Below are 19718 nucleotides of genomic sequence, written 5' to 3' on the forward strand. Positions count from 1 at the left end.
CCTCCCTGTAATAACGGTCCATCCTGCTGGTGTGAAGCCGCGCCCACTCCCACCGGTGATTGGTTAGAAAATGCATACAAGGGAAGAGAGGATGGGTATAGGAAAAGAAGTAAGAGCAGCAGTGAAGAAAGGAATAGGCAGGGAATGATGGAAAAGTCGATGAGACGGGGGAGGAAGATGAGAAAGTGGAGTGAAAGATGAAGGCCAGTCTGCCAGAAAAAGAAGAATAAAGGAGCCTGAGACAGAGTCGGGGTGTGTGTGTGCGTGCGTGTGTGTGGAGCAAGGCCAGGCCGTGCACTGAGCTCGATGTGTTTGAGCCCAAAGGGACAGGCTGGCTAATGAAAGAGAAAACACATCCTCTTTTTTTTCCTCGCCTCTCACGCTGCTTTATATGTCTAATGCAGATGTACTCTGACTCAAGGCAAAAGTGAATTCTTCCTGACAATGTCCTCTATGACTGAGCAGAGGCATCACTTCTGTCTGCCTGGCCTCTTCCCTTTATAAAATCTGGTTTCTGTCAGCTAAGCAGCCTCCACTGTGAGTCTGTGATGAATAAGTAAGTAGCTGCAGAGAGGCTGGAGATTGGAGTGTGTGCAGAATACGCTGCTCCCGGCCGTCGGGATGGAAATAAGTAACAGCCTGAGTAAGAGAGCAAATGAGTTGTCGGGATATTGCTGAATATCTTTGTGGTGCAACTGCGCGTGGTAGCAGGAGAATGCAGACAAAAATCTCATGGTAGCTCCTCGGCAAGTCTTTGATTGATGGAGACGCTTCAGGGAGTATTTCAATATGAACTTGGTTAAGTCTGAGCCACATGAGGCATTCATCACTCGCTGCCATGCAGGGGTGAGATGCTCACCAACAGCTAAATAGTATTTTATTTCAAAAGGACACCAGGGGAACCATCACGTGAGGTTTTCCTATTTGTCGCCAGTATTGGCTCCTAACCACAACTCTGCAACATTCCCATACATCAACAACATGACTGGTACATTCTTCTGGACATTTTACCAACGTCAAATTTGTCAACTAAAGAAGATGGAGATATTTTTTACGGCGCTCTTTTGTGGCACTCAAAGACCACGCACATGTGTAAGCTTTAAAGTTAGCACCGAGCTAATGAAATTGATTCTGAAAGTGTATAGGTAACCTGTACTTTGAATACTGTATTTTCCGCACTATAAGGCGCACCTAAAAACCTCCAATTTTCTCAAAAGACGATAGTGCACCTTATAATCCGGTGCGCCATATATATGGATTCGTAGATGAAGACTAATTTATCAAAGTAAGCTTTACGTGTTTATTTTGTGTGTTGTGTGATATTAACGTTTGAGCAACGTTGAGTTATTGATATATTGTTATTGTTTTCACTATTTCAAGTGTTACGATATTGTGATTGCATTAATGTTTGAGCAACGTTGAGTTATTTATTCTATGCACCTTATAATCGGGTGCGCCTTTTATATGGACAAAGTTTTAAAATGGGCCATTCATTGAAGGTGCGCCTTATAATCCGGTGCACCTTATAGTGCGGAAAATACGATAGCAAGAAGCTTACCGTAGGCTTTCCAACTTACATTATATTCACAATTTGCAGTGAAATGACCTTTTACTTGCTAAAACATCATCTTTGTGCAATTCCCCATATAGATTGTCACTCATACTTGCTTGGTGCCGCCAGGAGATGACAGCTAATTAAAAAGAAGCGCTGTATCTTTATTTTTAGCTTCATAACAAACCTTAGAATAAGGTTGAATTTATTTTATGTTAAATCAGACGAGTTTGTTGATGCCACCGAGTGACCTCGCACGGTTCTGTTCGGAACAAGTACAATTAAAGCAGTTTGTGAGCAATCTCATTCTCTTTATTGATGCCTCATAGACTAGAGTCTAGTCTATATGTCTCAGAATTCCATACGAATAAAGCAAAATAGAACGTCTAGTGACTAGACGTTCTATTTTGCTTTATTTGTATGGAATTCTGAAAGATATGCCCCTAAAAAACTCCTGCTGGAAATTACTGATCAGCTTCATCTTATGTGGATGAAGTGGATAGTGAAATATAATATAGTATAGTAATATAGTATTATTTTTCTCATGTACTTTGTTGATAGTCACTCCAATGCATTCCAGTTTATCGGTGGCTGTTAAGAGGCTCTAATAAAACATCCACGGACAACAAACTTGACTGACTGCCTCATTTTTGCCAGCCTGCCCAGCCCAGACCACAAATACAGAAGAATTTTACTAGTTTTGCAATAACTGCCACTCCACAAAATGTTGGTCACATTCCTTATCATCGTGAATGTCTCCATAATATTCCACACCAACCTTTCACACTGCTTACATTGAAACCAGTAGAACTGAGGTTATGTATTAAATTTCAGAAGAACAATCAAGGTTTGCTTGGCAGAGCTATAAATAAATTGATCCCTGCAGCAAAATGTAACTTCAGAGGGATGAGTTGAAATCAGCTGGGTATTGAATAGCATATTAAGCCTGCAAGGGATCAAAGTAGTAGACAAAGCAATGTATATACTCTATATGTTATTTTTCAGTGTGGCAATTCATGGTTTAAAAGAATTTTATTTTTATTCATTTGGCTACAGCATTCACAAACCAAATGATATATTTTGTGGTAGACTTGCTACCAGTTCAGGTAGCAAAATTGGATGAGATTGGCTCCATTTAGCCGCAACCTGCTTTCAAAATAAGTAAAGGATGATTGCAGAGATGTCCAGAAGAAAGATGGCAGCAGTTCACCCAAATCCCTCAATATGCGAAGATCGCTTTCTTCTTGAGTCAAAAAAAGTAAAACACCCACTCGTTAACTCTCCCTGAGCTCTCACTTAATTGCATCAGACTGCTGTTAAATTGTGTGCTATTTATGGAACTGTGCTTGCCTGTTTTAGTGATTATCACAGCAGATTTTTTGAAACACAATGCTTCTTTTCAAACCAAAATCCAGAAACATGGTTTTCAGCTAAATAGGTTGTCATGATTCACTCTAACTACCTCTATCCCAATCACTAGCAAAATTACACAAAGATTGCATATAATTATTGACTGCATCATGTACATGTTTGTAAAGACAGAATTGACACAATACATTTCTCAATCGAATGATGAAACTCAAAGGAAAAGTAAAGGAATGTATTTATGAACTACATGTTTCTCTAACTCTTGCCCAAAATGTTGTGCAATAAAAACATGATATCTTGTAAAGGTCAATAAAACAATACAACAGTGCAATATCACAAACAAGAATAAAAAACAGAGAAAATATAAACTCACTTTTTTAAAAGGTGAGCTGTCCTCGGAAGGATTTTTTAATGCACTTTTTGCGTCAATAAAAAAAAAAAATCCTGGTCAAGGGTTTGGGACACATATCTCAAAAGCGTAGATATCTGTCACACAAGTGTAAAGACAATATACATTATTTTTTTATTCATGCTAATATTTAAATGGAAGACAATAAAACACACATTGTAAATTTGTAGTTTTATTCTTGTTATTTTTTGTTGTAAAATATTTTATGATTACAGCTGCAGCTGTTGTGAAATGTGCTATATAAATAAATTTGTATGTACAGTATTGTAAAAATATCAGCACATGGTTGCTTCATTGTATTTAGGTCTTCCTGCTTTTGTCACAGAAGGCAAAGTATTTTTTTTATATAACACATTAGCATTTCTTGAATGCATTCAGAATTCAAACTATTCAGTGTTTTACAGACGCGTAGCAGAATCTTAAAATCCATTCTACAACTGACTGTGAGCCAGTGTAAATCTTTTAGGGCAGGAGTAATATGTTCTGATCTCTTTGGTCTGGTCAGAACCCGAGCTGCAGCATTCTGAATGTGCTGCAGCTGTTTGATGTTCTTTTGAAGGAGTCCAGTCTGACCAATGTAATGTGGTGTACAGGAGATAAATGCATGAAGAAGCTTCTCTTGGTCTGCTTGGAGAGTGCAAAATCAAATATGCTGTCTTTGATACAATTTCACATATATTTATCATTTTTTGTGTTTTAACATATTTGATACAGTGAAGGAAAACAAACCTCACTTGAATAGAATTAAAACAGAAAATGACAGATCTAAAAAAAAGAAAAAGTTTAGAAATTGAATTTTGGTAATGTTCCTTTTGGACTTCTTCCCTGTCTTTTGTTTCTTCTGCAGCAAACACCCTCAATGTCAGAGCAGAATGCCAAAGACAATTAAAGTGTATAAATATGTAAATATGGTCACGGCAGCTCAACATGAGGAAGAGCGTAATGACATTTTCTGCCCTGGTTTGGCTAATCCCCAAGACACCTCCAAATTAGAAACCTTAATGACAACCAATAATGCACAGATGGTCAAACTCTGGGGGCACACTAGCCCTTCTGATCCTACCCAGGCGCCTTGCAGTATCACTCTTCGTGCCAACTCTACACATACACTCAAGCTCGTGTGAGAGCGTAGAGACATGTAACACCATGCAGGCAGGCAGGATGGTACCGGTATGCCGCAAAGCATCATGCAGAACATAGAGGCATGCATTACCTCGCCAGATGCCACTCATACCCGTGAGGGCGATTGTGCTCGTAAGTAGAAGGTCAGTTCTTAGCAAACCCTGCCAGGTTACCTCACTCTTTGTGTGTGTGGGCGCATTTTGAGGTTACTGTCCTGTGTCTCAGGTAATCTGTCCGATGAGGCTTTGCGCCAGATGATGTCCATCCATCTTCTCAAGCTGTTATAGAGAAATACTCCCTGTGGCCACCTCTCACCTCTCACGAGACAGGGTAAGTCAACACAAGAAAAAATAAAAAAGAGGGAGTGAGTAGAAATGGGGGAGCAAGATGTGACTATTTTCCGACGGTAATTAGCTATGTGTTCCTCCTACGGCGAGTCGTTGGAATATGTTTCATCATGGAGGGTGTTTTATAAAAGGAAAAAAAAATGTTTTAAGGTAGATGGCATTTAAAGATATTTTAAAATCAAACATTTCAATATGATATGTCCTCCAATCGGATGAGTAATCTCAGGTGAGTGGTGTGCCAGGTATGGTGATTTACAGGTGTCAGGCAATCAGTGTTGAATACCTGCAGGGCGTGGTTTAGCAAAAAGTGGGTCACTGGACGGGAGGGGCAGCAGAAGAAAAACAGAAAAGAGCTGTCCATGGTGCTGATCGCATAGACATGTGACAGGTGTAGAGTCTATAGGTGGGTTTCCATTGCCTGCAGGAAAATGCAAATTGTGCAATAGCAAACAACAAAAATCCAAAAACATCGTAAAAAGGTTTTACACTACCATGAGGTGTTTTTTTAGACGTGTCAATAAAGCACAATGTAAAGTAAAAGTGTAATAGAAGCGCATGAACTGCCGCCAGCCAATCACAGTTCAGTTTTGAACTTTAAAGAAAATTGTTGCTTATCACATCAAAATCCAAAGTAAAGTCTACGGTTAAGGTTTCAGAAATTAAGCTTATGTTGCATGGAACTCTTCTCCTGCAAAAGTCTTTCCTGTTTATCCAGACATCATCTCAGATTAGTGTCAAAATACCGTTTAATTAATTGAAAAAGCCCAATGTATTTATTTTCTTTGTCAGTAAAGTTTTTGCAAATTGAAGCAGATCTTCTTACCTACCTTTTTATAGCTACAATTTGACAGTAAGTTAAAATCATACATCTGGTTGATATCCAGCCACAGACTTGGCCTCTAAAGAATATTCCATTAATTCAAATCCAGGACACAGTGAAATAATTACTGACTGATGTATTTTTAGGAAAATGTAAGAGTTCTGCAGAATCTCTATGAAATGTAAATAATGTGTTTTAAACCGAAGGAGAGGGAAGAAAAATATGCGGTACTGTTTTGTGTGAAAATAAGCTTGTTAGCTTTGACGGTGTAGCACTGACACACTTCCTCGTTACCACAGCAACAAATGTGTCCAGTGCTATTGAATGATGTATCTTACTTAATTCTAGCAATACAAAATGAATGGGATTATTTTTAGAATAAATTAAATCACATTTCCATTTTTATAAGAAAAGTGAGTTTGCCCAAAGACTCGGATGGGCTCCAGCATGCTTGAGACCTTCATGCGGAGAAGTGGTTCAGATGATGGAAGGATGGATGGATGGATGGATGGATGGATGGATGGATGGATGGATGGATGGATGGATGGATGGATGGATGGATGGATGGATGGATGGATGGATGGATGGATGGATGGATGGCACTTATTATGTAACAACAAATTTGTGGATATTAGTAGGACAAGGTGAACAACCATAACGTTACTAAATGGATGGACTGCTCAGTGGCCTAGTGGTAGAGTGTCTTCCCTGAGATTGGAAGGTTGTGGGTTCAAACCCCGGCCGGGTCATGCCAAAGACTAAAAATGGGACCCATTTCCTCCCTGCTTGGCACTCAGCATGGAGGGATGGAATTGGGGGGTTAGATCACCAAATGATTCCCGAGCGCGGCGCCGCTGCTGCTCACTGCTCCCCTCTCCCCCAGGGGACGGATCAAAATCACACGGGGCTGGGTTAAATGCAGAGGATAAATTTCACCACACCCAGATGTGTGTGTGACGATCATCGGGAATTTAACTCTTAATTGTATCTCCGTTCTCCACCATTCACAGTCACACACAAAGTGTGGTCCAAACACACACGAAGCTATAAACATTTCCACGCAGTCTATTTTTATTTTAACAATTTAATAGTGGGGTAAAAGGCTTGACCCAATCAAGACATCTTTAAAGTGGCACATTATGTGACAATTTGAAATTCTTACTGCTGTGGGATAATTGAAGTTAAAGGTCCGAGAGCATGATGACAAAGGCCTTTTCTAGGCTGTAATCAACTTTGCAGCCCACGCAGAGACTGAGGGGAGAGCAAGCTGAAAAGATGAATCTGTCTAGTCCTGATCACAGAACAACTCTTCCAGCGGGTCGAAGCCTAGCCAGTTTGGCAACAGGAAGACTGTGAAGATTAAACAGTGAGAGCTTTCTCTTGATCAGGCCCCTCAGTCTGCCCTCCCCACCAGCCCCGCACCTGCTAGTCTCACAACCCCTGATATGCTCTCTTTTCTTTTACTCTCTCTGTCTCTCAACTTTCACTGAGTGTCTTTCTTCTGCTTTCCCTCCACTACCACCCGCTCCCCCACCCCTCTTCACCGCTTTTGATTATCGGCAACGACCCAGAACTCATGCGAGTGAATCTATCGGAATTTCATCTCAACTTTGCAAGCAATCACTTTCATATGAGCACAGTGAGTCACAATCTCCTACGCGCATTTGTTCACTGGTCTTCATCTATCTGCTTACACCCAGACATATACTTTCTCACTTAAATTAGAGACTTTCTCTTGCTCTCTCATCATCAAAATCATTTACATTAATCTTTACCCTGACTGGATTAGAGCCGCTTTCTCATTTTAATTCCACTGAGATTGCACTCTGAGCTTTCAAGGCCAAAACAATACCACAATGAAATTTGAAGTCACAATCATTTTTACTCAATTATGGAAATTTCACACTCGCTGGAACAAGACAAATTATTTGTTCTGTAGAAACTTTGGAACAATAGATATTTATTTATTCAACAACAAAAACAACTATGGATGCATGGATGGATGGATGGATGGATGGATGGATGGATGGATGGATGGATGGATGGATGGATGGATGGATGGATGGATGGATGGATGGATGGATGGATGGATGGATGGATGGATGGATGGATGGATGGATGGATGGATGGATGGATGGATGGATGGATGGATGGATGGATGGATGGATGGATGGATAGATGGATGATAGAAAAATAAAGTTTTGTTGAGGCAGTCTCAGTGGTGTTTATTTGAGAACTGTGGCATTCTGAGAATTTGGCAGCTTGCCCTTCGGCAAACTGCATCACTCCAAGTATTTTGTATTTGTAGAGCTGAATGACAATATATTCTATTGAAATTGATGGAAAAATAGTATTTATTTGCAGAATTAGCTGATGACAAAATCGACTACCATACAAACTATGCATGAAAAGCTTTTTAAACTTTTTGTTTGGTTAATTAATCCATTTCAAATCTATACATCTTAAAGAGCCTTTAATCCATCCATACTTATTTATATTACAAAATCCAACCGCCACACTGTCACTAGTGCCATTCCAAGGCCACTCTGATCCTTGCAGCAATTCATGTTTTAGTGAAAAATGACTTACTCTATAATACTAGTTTGCTCCTCTATTCAATGTTGCCTTGACAGACTCCCTCATGAGCTAATGTGTCACACACCAGATGTTTGGAGCCAAACATTTCTAAACATGAATCAGTCAATCAATAAATTTTGCACAATTAAAATGGCCCATTTTGAGTACATCCTTATACTAGAAATTAAAGCACATTTAGTTTTAGAATCCCAAAACAGCTTTACAAAGTTGATATAAAAGTGTTTTACTTGATTTGCAAACTCAAAGCAAAGCCCGTGGCAATGTCAAAACAGTGTAAAAAAAATGAACATCATTATCTTTGAAGAATGTTGTGTGTAGCATTAATATTGGATAGAATTATTTTTTGTAAGTAGTCATTATGTTGTGGCTCTCATGGTCCATTTACTCTCTATATATTTCAATGTCTCTTTGAGACATGATGCCAATGTCTCCAAAATGCTTTCTCTTCACCTCTTTTGTTTCCATGCTGGATTGTTAGCAACTGTATATAAAATTCTCATTTGAATCCTAAAAAAAACTCTTTCCACCTGTTTCTGAGAAGCCAGCATCAATGTTTAATGAAGGACAGTTCATTTCCCCTCTCTTCAGTCAATGTTCACTTGTAAATATTTCATTGACAATGCCTACAGCCCATTCAACGCTCTGCTGTTTTTCTAAAGCCTCAGTCCCAAATGTTTCCCTATTTTTGAGTTCATTACAAATGAAGACAGAGTGAGAGAAATGGCAATTAATGGGAGGCCACAGAGCTGCTTAAATATTAAATTGACGGGCTGTGGCGACAGACATAAAAAACAATCTTCGCTTATGGATTTTCATCCAAATCCAAATGGCAATAATCAGGTCAACAAAATTGTCAAGGGATTTAAAGTTTCTAAGCTCCATGCAAATGCTCCAATTGCAATGAAGATTCACTTTGCATTGTTGGAAAATTTGTTTGTCAGAACAACACATAAACAGTGAGTCCAAACAGAGAGTCCAAACAAAATCTGTATTCACTGGCACAATTGTTTAACTTTCAGAGGCGGAGCGCTCAAGTCAGCAATTTTAGGACTTTGGACATGCATAAATAAAACTTGTACAAGACTCCACTTTAATATGGTATACAAGAGACTGAACTCGAAAACATGACTTTACAAGTCTTGTCCACATTTCAAATATTTTATTTTCAAGAATGCCCTTTGTTTTGTTTTTGAAAGAAAATATTTTTTATCATGTGCCTGTGAACCTGGCAACCCACTTGAATGCTATTATGTGGAGTGCATAGGCCAACTCATGAACCAAGTATTACGAAGGGATCTCTGAAGATTATTATATTTGGATTCTAGGATTGTTTTTTGATGAAATGGAGAAAAGGAGAACAGCATCACGCACGGTTTATCACTAAAGGACAACAGATAAAAGAAGAATATAATTTCATCTCTCACCACAAAACCCACGTACATCGACTTTTCAAGTAGACAAGAGACACTGCTCCAGAGGGTGTTACATTCTTCTGAAAATTGGCAGATTGGAAGAGAACAGCATTTGAAAAGTAGCTATTCGTTACAGCATAAAAAAAAAAAAAATACATAAAGTCCCCAAATCCACTGGTTTAAATCACTTTAAATTAAATATAGTGGGCACATTCAGTGAAATGAAAGCTAAACCTGTCTCAGTTGGTAAAGAAAACTTGCCAGTGCTTATGTTTAGTAAAAATTATACAGTATTTGCATGATAAAGCAGTAATATTGCCTTTTGCAAATCAAACAAAAATTAAAAGTGATATTAACAGTAACTATAGTGAACACTGTAGACTCAAAGTGAATCGTTTGCAATGCTTTGATTCAGCTATTACGCACTTTAATGATCAATTCCAATTCTACAATAATTGCCCCTCGGGACTGACATACGACCATGTGATGGGGGGGGGCATTTGTTTCGCACAACCTGAGAGCCCTCCGTTGCATCAGAGCCCCTCACTCACTCTCCTCCGCCAGGCTCCCTGCCTCCACCACAGGCAGGCTTCGAGAGAAGCTAAAAGGAGGCGAGAGAAAATAATCAAGCATCGGTGATGGCGCCTGCTAAAGCTAGATCGCTGCTACTAGGGTTGCTCTGGCTCCTTTTGACGGAAAATGTCCGGTGTCTTAACGGCGACGAGGACCAGAACCAGGACACCGAGTGTAAGACGAAGAGCGTCACCGTATCCGCGCTGCCTTTTTTAAGGGAAAACGACCTGAGCATCATGCACAGCCCGTCGGCCTCCGAACCGAAGCTTCTTTTTTCCGTTCGAAACGATTTTCCGGGAGATGTCGTGGTCGTGGACGACCTAGAAAACACCGAGCTTCCATTTTTTGTCCTAGGTGAGTTCCTGGAACATACTTTGTGTAGCTCAGCAGATGCTAATGGTATGAATGGATTGAAGCTTCTATGTAGCAGCAATGTTTTAAGCTTTGGCCCGCTAACAACAATTCTTACAACCATTAAAAAATAACACAGTACTTCAACAACACGCATAATCTAACGTAATTTGCCGCAATTGTGACGTCGCTAATAGCTGTTAATGGTTGAAGCTTGAGTGTTGTTAGCAATAACAATGGTGTGCTAAAATAAGAATAATATAGCCCTCTTATGTCAATTACAGCCACTTAATATTTCAGTGCATATCAAAATGTCTTATTGTCTTTCATTGTTAATTCATTTGGGTAATGCATGTGGTTTATTGATGGCACGTTCATTTGTTTGTTTACCTCACACGCACGTCAATAAGATAGTGTAAGTGTTGAATGTTAAAGGGAAAATGCTTTATATTGTTTAACTAAAACATTCGCCGTCTGTTATTGATGCGAAGACTGATGGAGAAAAAGTTAGCTTAGCAAAAGTTTGCTAGTTGCTGTCCATGGTGCTGAAGTGATTTGACGTCATGTGCGTCGTTGTCCATAGCAGCTGCCTAAAGCATACACGTGTTATGGTTTCCACTAAAATGGAGTGTATTCCTGATTAGTTTAATGTTATTCTCATTGAAAAATAGTACTTTTATTTTTAATATAAGGACATTTCTAAGTGACCCCAAACTTTTGAATGGGAGTGTAATCTAGACAAACTTTAAGTTTAGGAATGAAAAACAGTACAACACTGTAATGGTAACGGTTATAATTGGAGATTTTGCTTGTTAAGTTTTTTTTTTTTTTTTACAGCTCTTGTATTAAATGTCTTTAGATTAATCAGGCATCCAATCAAAACAAACTGTCAGGGGTGCGTAAGGATGAGGACCCAAATGAAAACTCTCCCACTGTGCCTCCACTGTCAACAGCAAAAAGTCTTTGTGGTGGTTTTGTATTTTCAGAAATAATCTGATATATGAAGTCTCTGACTTGTGTGCGAGCACCCTGGGATTGATTCCCGCTTATTGGTAGTATGCATGTGGGTGTGACTGGTTGTCTATATGTGCCCTGCGACTGGCTGGCGACCAGTTCAGGGTGTTGTCTGACTTTCGCCAGCTGGGATATGCTCCAGCACCCCCTGCGACCCTCAACAGGATAAGCGATGTTGAAAATGGTTGGATGTCATATATATTGTTTACCTTGCACGAGTGAGACTACCTTTTCAGTTTTAATTCCAAATTTGACAGAGAATTCTGAAAGAGGCCCTTTGACTGACGGTGCAATTCAGTTGCAATGCAGCTACTTGTTAGTGTTTACATTGTCACCAAGACCCCAAGACTTCCTTCCATCATTTGTAATTTTATATAATACATGATAGTGATCAATTAATCTACTGTACTGTAATGTTTTGGGGGGGTGAGAGGACACTGCAATGTCTGCATTAAATGCACAAAGGACAGGTAAAATAAATAAACAAACAAACAAACAAACAAACAAACAAAAACCCCAGAAATACCTAAATTAAGAATCAAACCTCTTGCCTGTGACAAAGACGTACTAACCACTTATTCACTGTTCTGTTCTTCTTTATTCCAGACCAACAGAATTCTCATACCCATAGGTGAAATGGTTTATTGATGAATAGTGAAGGATGTACTCTTGTCCTAGTTATTTTAATATTTATATATTGTAATGTCAATGCGTGAATTGTTCTGGCCAAAATGTATTTGTAACATACTTGGAAGATTACAAACTGCCTGGTATTAAAACAAATCAGGTTCATACTCCAAATATATAGACAGCAGGCTGTGCATTTTACTGAGATAGCTTTCATGGTTGATTTGATCATTTAACTCATTCACGTCTATAGCTGCCAATGACATTGACTGAATTAATGATTACGAATCAGTATACATAATTTGCCTGAAATGATGCAGATCATTATGAATTTGGGAAAGGAGTGATGTGGTTTGTGACTAACACCTGACACAATGTGTGTAGTGGTGGAGGAATTCAGCATGGTAAGGAAATGCTTTGACATGGAGGGCTGGAAGACATGTCTCCGGAGTCAGAGAAATCGAATTACGGTAGTGGTGATGTGTTGCCAGGAGTCGATGTGGTGATGGACCCGAGAATGTATTAGTACCTGTTTAGGTCATTGCTTTGTGCCCTGAACAACAGGATTTAGTTGTAAGTCTGGTTAGAGGTGATGAATGTCTCTGCAACAGGGTCTAAGGACAGGCCTAGAAATATTTTGACGTGGATGATTTACTGAAGGGTGTGATTTAGTTGTTAGACCATGTGGAGCCCGGAATTACATAGAGGTTGAAGATCCACTCAGTATTTTTTTTTTTTTTAGTCCATCATAAAATTGAACTGAAGTGTATCTACTTCTCTACTGATTTTTTTTAGACACATTGAACGACTGGTGTTGTTATTTTGTTTATTTAAGTATTTAATTGAGATGCTAGCACCTGAATATTGTTTTCAGTAAGTTTAATATTTTGTTTTTATACACCGAATCAGAAAAGGCCTTCATTGTAAACGTCAAAGCAAACGTAATTTATAACCTAAAATTTAGCTTCCTATTTAAAAGCCCATTTATCTTGCTCATGAATTAATTCTGCTTCATGTGTTTGCAGCCTCTCATCCCGCTGACCAAAGCTATAACATCACATTTTACAAAATATTAGAAGGGGATTTAAACGGATTTTACAACATTTAAATTGCTTGTCACATGCTGATATAAATACCAAATCATTTGTAATTACAATAATATATATATATATATTAAAAAAAGTACAAATTTTAATTTTTTAGCGCGCTCAAATGCATTGTTATGGGTCTGGCTATATTCTGGTTTGTGTGTTAAGTTTTCCAAAGAGCGGAGTTGCTTGCCATCTTTTTTTATTAGTCTGTCAACCTACGGAGGATCAAAGCAAAAAAGTAAGCATAATCTGTATGCATGCTCACATGCTCCAGTGCTACAGACAAGGAGCTGGACAAACAGTCTGACACTGACTGGGAAAAAAAAGTATATTCTTACCTTTAAGATTTCAATCTCGTAATTTATGGTGCACCATGAACATGCTGCCTTTGAGAGTTTATAAAGTAAATAGGAGGGAAGATTGAGGAATCTCATTATTCTCTGCACACGCAAGGGTATGGAAAATCTCTAGGGTTGAAAAATGGAGGAAAAGATGGCTATAGGTTGGTTCATTTAAAAGATGCATGCAGCAACATTCCCATGTTGAAAGCACTATACCAGTTAGTTAGTTTCTCCCTGTAATGCCCTTATTTCATCAGGCTGCAAAAAGCAATACATCTTAATTTTATACTGTCATCCCAGACTGGCCTCGATCTGTCAATTTGCCAACCTTGGGGAGAGGTGTTAGTGACAAAACAGCAGTTCAAAGGCAAAGCAGGTCCATGGCCAATCATTGCTTCACTGACTTTATTTTCCTTTAATACGCAAATTCACATGCACGCGCACGTACATACGCACACACACAAATACACACTCACAGCCTAACCCTCGAGTATGCAGATCTTTCGATTAACTGGCCCCACAGGGATGGGCAATCGAATGTGCAGGTATACGGGGATGTGCGGTCAGTCGCGTTTGCTTACGAGATTTCTCCATTCAATTATGGCCTGAAAACTCAATGATACATAACATTGTGGCTTAACTTTTGCTGTAGGTTTCAACAAATCTAGAGAAACTTTAAAGAGGGAGTCGACCCACAAATTTTCTTTGTAATAATACAACTGTTCTGATTGATGTTTTGTTTGTGGAATACGTCAGGCAACATCTACCTGTTTTTGTCCATCTCAGGGGGCGCCCATTTTATCATATGCTGTCGACTGAAAATGACATCACAGTTGCCAGGTCTCAGTTCACGACGGATCACAATTTACCAGACCTGAGACCTGGCAAATGTGATGTTATTTTCAGTCGACAGCATGACCCCCAGAGGTGGCGAAAGTTTGGTGAATTTTGCTGCTTAACTCAATATACTCCTCAAACGCAATGTTGATCTGAATGCCATGTTTAGACTATGATGATTAATTAACAGAATGTCAGTTTCCATCATTTTTCCCCCAAAAGTTTGGCATCTTTTTTTTTGTTTAGATCTATAGCTACAGCTATATCTACAGCTACGTTGCTTTAGTTTTCTTTGTTATGCAGACAGCACCTTCCTTGATTAACTGACAAGTTTCAGCTAAAAATATCCTGTAATTATCTCACTCGGACTCAAATTTTGAGATTTCCTCAAAGTGGAGTCATTCTAATTGCTGTAATGCTTCAGTGTGTCACTTGCTTTAAAAAACCTCAAATTAAACATGAGAGAGTCTGTCATGCCTGACCAGGTCTTTCTCAAGTAGAAGTGTACATTGTAGGAATGTCATATTTAAAGTATATGATTTACTTTTATGTAGTCTCATTTACATATTCCAGTCTAGCCAGGATTTTTTTTTTTTTTTCCGGTGTTGATTTTGCCGGCTTGATGTTTGGAATACGCCTAAAGCAGCATATCAGTCTCCCTTCGGCAACTCCTGACCTTGTTGTGTCAATCTAACGTTCCAAATCAAGCAGAGCTCAAAATAGGTCATGTACTTTATTTTTCTTTCTTGACTTTTCATATATATATATATATATATATATATATATAGGTCATGTACTTTATTTTTCTTTCTTGACTTTTCATATATATATACTTTTTTTGTCTTTCTTGACTAATTTTTATAATTCATGTCTTAACAAGAATACAAGAAGACAAGAATTCTTGTCTTAACAAGAATACAATTTAACTTTAAGGATAAAATTACACTAAAGCTTCTCATATACATTTTTGTCTAATCACAAATGTGAATTATTTGGATTGTATAGCTTCTGTAATTTGAAAGTATGTAGATAAAAAGGATATTTTCTTTTCAGCCTAAGGCTGAAACATGGTCAGTGACAGGCAGCTGTGAAAGTGTCTTGTACATCAGCCCAACCCTACTAAAATATTTACGTGAGCACGAGTTTTAAACTTTTCGCAGTTTAGTTGCCTGAGGATCTTTTCGACAATGAATCAAGCAGGCTGTAGGAAAAGAGAGAAGAGAAAAATCATTAGCGGACATTATAGAATGTAATGGGTGGTACAATGCCTCCTGGTAAACAACTAAAATGCATCCCACTGGACAGCTTTGAATTATGTTTTCCATAGGTCTGTTTTGACCTCGGATTGCATGGGATATGTTAGACCATGATATGATAGACTTCCACCCCACAATGAAAAACAGTCAGTTTCATGAAAGCCTCTCAATTGCTCCAAGGTGTGAATGTGAAAGGTAGTCTAATACTATTTGAATAAGTCAATCTCTTTTAATTGACAAATTGGAGTCATCAACCATGACAGCTGAACAGATGAAGTCTGCTGTTTCAACTGGCAAATTTTGTCTCCCTTTGGTCACGTCCATTCAATGACTGACATTTGAGAATAATGACTTAGATAACAGCAAATTACACGAAGACCAAATTAGCTAGACACTTCTAACCACTTTGGTCTGAATTAAATGCCCCTTGTGGTATTGGCCTCATATTGGATGTTTTGGATTTAACAGTAAACATGTCCCTTTGAGGTGAACATCTGCTGCTCACATGTAAAGGCCATACCATAATTGAAGGGGTGCATTGTTTGTCGAGATACGACTCATAACACTGCAATCACTGAATGAATAAAAATGATTTATTTGGGATTATTCTGATTCAGTCATCTTCAGAAACACCAATATTTATTTAATCAGTTATCCAGGGTATCAACTGTACTTCATTCTGATGTCTAATTTTGTAATATATAGAAACTAAAACCACATGCGTTTAATTCCACAAAAACAAAGTGCGAAAATGGGGTAATTAATGAAAGCCCAAACTTCCCTCTCCCGGCCACTTCTTCCAGCTCTTCTGGAGGAATCCCGAGGCACTATCATTATTATTATTATTTTTTTTTTATTATCATTATTATTGATCTAGGTCAGGGTGTCAAACTCAACTTTTTTCACGGGCCGCATTGTAGTCATAGCTTCTTTCGGAGGGCCATTATGACTGTCAACCCAAATAAATGTACGAGCACCTCATATTATATACAGTAAAAGCTACAAAACAAACTGACAAACAACTCGTTCTCCAATCAGACGAGTAAAAACTGGTCAAATATTAGAAAAAAAAGATATTAAAAGTGAAGACAATTTGCAATTCTAGTAGTGACACATGAATTTGATGCACAATTTGTCTTTGCGGGCCACATAAAATGATGTGGCAAGCCGTATCTGGCCCCCGGGCCTTGAGTTTGATACCTGTGATCTAGGTAATGACCTTTGCAAATAATAATCAAACATGAAACATGCCATGAAAAATATACAATCTCTCGAAGTTCTCAAAATCGCATACGCATGAGGTTCTTTTGTTTTCTTTAATGGCTGTTCAGTAAATTGACCTGACATTAGGAGTTTCTGCTGTCTGAATGAAGTGTCATGTTGTGTTGGAATATGCATATCCATGATGCCCCTGAAGACAGAAACCAATTTCTCCCTTCAAAATGGCAACATAAGTTTCTTGAAGATTCTAAAGTTGTGTGCAGGGATGATTATTGTTACATGTGACAGTGTTAAAGATTGCCTGCGTGGGATTTTTGTCCTAAATTTGCCATCCCTGTTGTCATTGTTTCTGTTAGATTTACAAACCTACTGTTTCAATGTGCCACGTGCACTAACAGATGCTATCGTCTTGGCCCAGAGGAGGAAGACAGATGACCTGTCTTCTCATCTGAAGCTGAGAGATTGCTTTTTTTTTTCTTTTTCAAATCTGCACTTTCTACTCCAGTAGCCTGCACCTGAGCAAGACCTTTCTCTCCGTACACTGTCGGGATTTTGGTATTTAAAGCAGAAAGGAAACATTTAAATGTCACTTCTAAGGAGGAACATATAGCCTTGCAGTAAGTAGTAAAACTCACTTCCCTAAAGTCAGGCCACATATTGCAAACTCAAATATTGCTTGAGGCAGAAGGAATTAACTTTTGGTGATCTAATTAGCAAACATAAGAAGGCACTTATAATTCCCTACAGAGCTCTAATAAAATGACACAATCTTCCAGCATTCTTTCTGGACATTATGCCAGCACTGCAATTAAACTACAGCTTTTTTTTATTTACAAGACCATCATGTTTAATTAATGTGTCTACAATTTAGAAGCCCAAGCTCATCTCAAGAAAAGAACTGGTGTTCTGCTTAATTACTGCAGAAATGAAATTTTAATAATGCCAACAGAAGAACTCGACACGCAATCAAGCCATTAAGTAGATGAAGGTAATCCAGCAGGACTGGAGTAAAATTAGAAATTGGTTTTGGGACGAAGAGGTGGAGGTCAAGTATTGTGAAATTAGCATCCTACGAAAGCTGGAAAAGATGCAAAGAACAGTCGCAACTTTTATTTTGTAAACATGATTGTAAAGAAAACGTTAAGCTTTGTTTCTTTTTTTTTTTTTTTTTGCAGCCCTGCCAACAAAAAAGGAATCATCTATGGGCTACGATTGTTTATGAAACATGGCTGCTTAGTATGCAGCATGCAGCTCTATAACCTGATGGAGCCTTGTCAGACCAAAATCTATATGTGCACTTTGATGAAATACAAAAAAATAAGATTGATGTGTCGTCAGGTTTGGCTGGACTGTTGGTAAACAAATAGTCTTGAAAGCTTGAAAGCAAACATACATGTAACACTGAATTATTAGCTGTCCAGAGACAATTCATAATTATTCAAAATGTTCCTTCTGTGTTGTATTAATTTAATCAATTATTAAAATTAAAATACCTACCTAAGATAATCTATTTGTCACTAAAAACAAAACAATAACAAAAAACAAACAGAAAATAATAGCAGCAATTTACTTATTATATGAATATGTTATCAATATACTGATACATTTTTAAATAATTGGATTTCTGGCTTTGTATGACGTGTCCAGGCACTAATGAATGGATGGCAGATTGAAACAGAACTCAGTTAGAGAACAAACTTTTTTTTTTAAACTAACCCACCCTTTGCTAGCATACGCACGCATGCACATTCGATGGCATATTACACATTGAGTAATTTTGTTTGTAGCAAGCTCATCGTTGTCTTTTGTCATCCCACTTAATAAGCAATGCAGACACCAGCAGTCAGAATGTCTGATTATTAACACCAATTAGGCATCCTGATTTTGTTTTGAACAGCTCTAATTGGCTCAAATAGGGCCATTTATGGAGCTTGCCTCATGAGGTCATTGAAACATAAAGGCCAGTCAATGCTGTTGGTCAAATGATTAGACAAGGTTTGATGGGTAATCATTCCAAGCGCATATAGTAGCGGAGAGAGTGCCAAATTAAATGAAGGAAAATCACAAGTAATTATATTCCAATGCAGAAGGGCTTGGTTAATGTCATGTTCTTGTTCTCTTGCAAGTGTTCATGCATACAAAGTTTCTCCAAAAAATAAAGGTGCACTATCATTGTTAGGGTAGGTGCCAGAGACAAGTTCAGCTGGAGCCTACTTGATGACACACCTCCAGGACCAAGTGGGGGTTCAGTATCTTGCTTAAGGTTACTTTAACATGGTCAGTCGGGATCTGACGACGACCACAGTGCCAGGGATGTAAATGTCTGTCTGCCTTTCTGGCCTGTGCAGGAGATTACTGCATGCATCACAGCTGGTTTCACTGCTGTTCCTTGATATTTAATTTGAAGTCTTGGTTATTATTCGATGCCATTCTCCACAGAGGTTTATTTGTGTATAAACAGATGTAGCATTTGCATAATTCATCTGCAGTTTGTTTTGTAGATGGATCAAAATAATCACTTGTTACAAGTAAATCTGTCTACCTGCACACAGCGGAAGCCATTTCCATAATAAAGCCAACTTGCTGTCTTAAAAAAAATGCCCTTTTCTGTTCAGATCTTCTATGCATTTGTGAAGTTTAATGTAAATAAGTTTAGGCGGACAATGTTGAGTGAAGCTCGTGAATTTCTTGCCGAGGTACTTTATCTCAAGTTGCGGTTATTTCTTCAAACTAGTCAAGTCAAAACTTTTCCTGGCATTATGTTTTATGTGCCCTCACT

At 38.4% G+C, this 19718-nt stretch overlaps 1 protein-coding gene across 5 annotated transcripts in view; it reads left to right on the top strand.

Moving 5' to 3' along the window:
- Positions 1-10140: 10140 nt before the first annotated feature.
- astn1 (astrotactin 1) overlaps positions 10141-19718 on the top strand; it is a 128004-nt gene continuing 118426 nt past the window's right edge. For all 5 annotated transcript variants that reach the window (XM_088396277.1, XM_088396279.1, XM_088396278.1 and 2 more), the window contains exon 1: positions 10141-10555. In XM_088396277.1, coding sequence (XP_088252403.1) covers positions 10267-10555 — 289 coding nt within the window. In that variant the 5' untranslated portion in view covers positions 10141-10266. The remainder of the gene's footprint in view (positions 10556-19718) is intronic.

The sequence above is a fragment of the Syngnathus floridae genome, chromosome 14, assembly GCF_059516105.1.
Source record: "Syngnathus floridae isolate MCC-2025c chromosome 14, RoL_Sflo_1.0, whole genome shotgun sequence".
Classification (NCBI taxonomy): Eukaryota; Metazoa; Chordata; class Actinopteri; order Syngnathiformes; family Syngnathidae; genus Syngnathus; species Syngnathus floridae.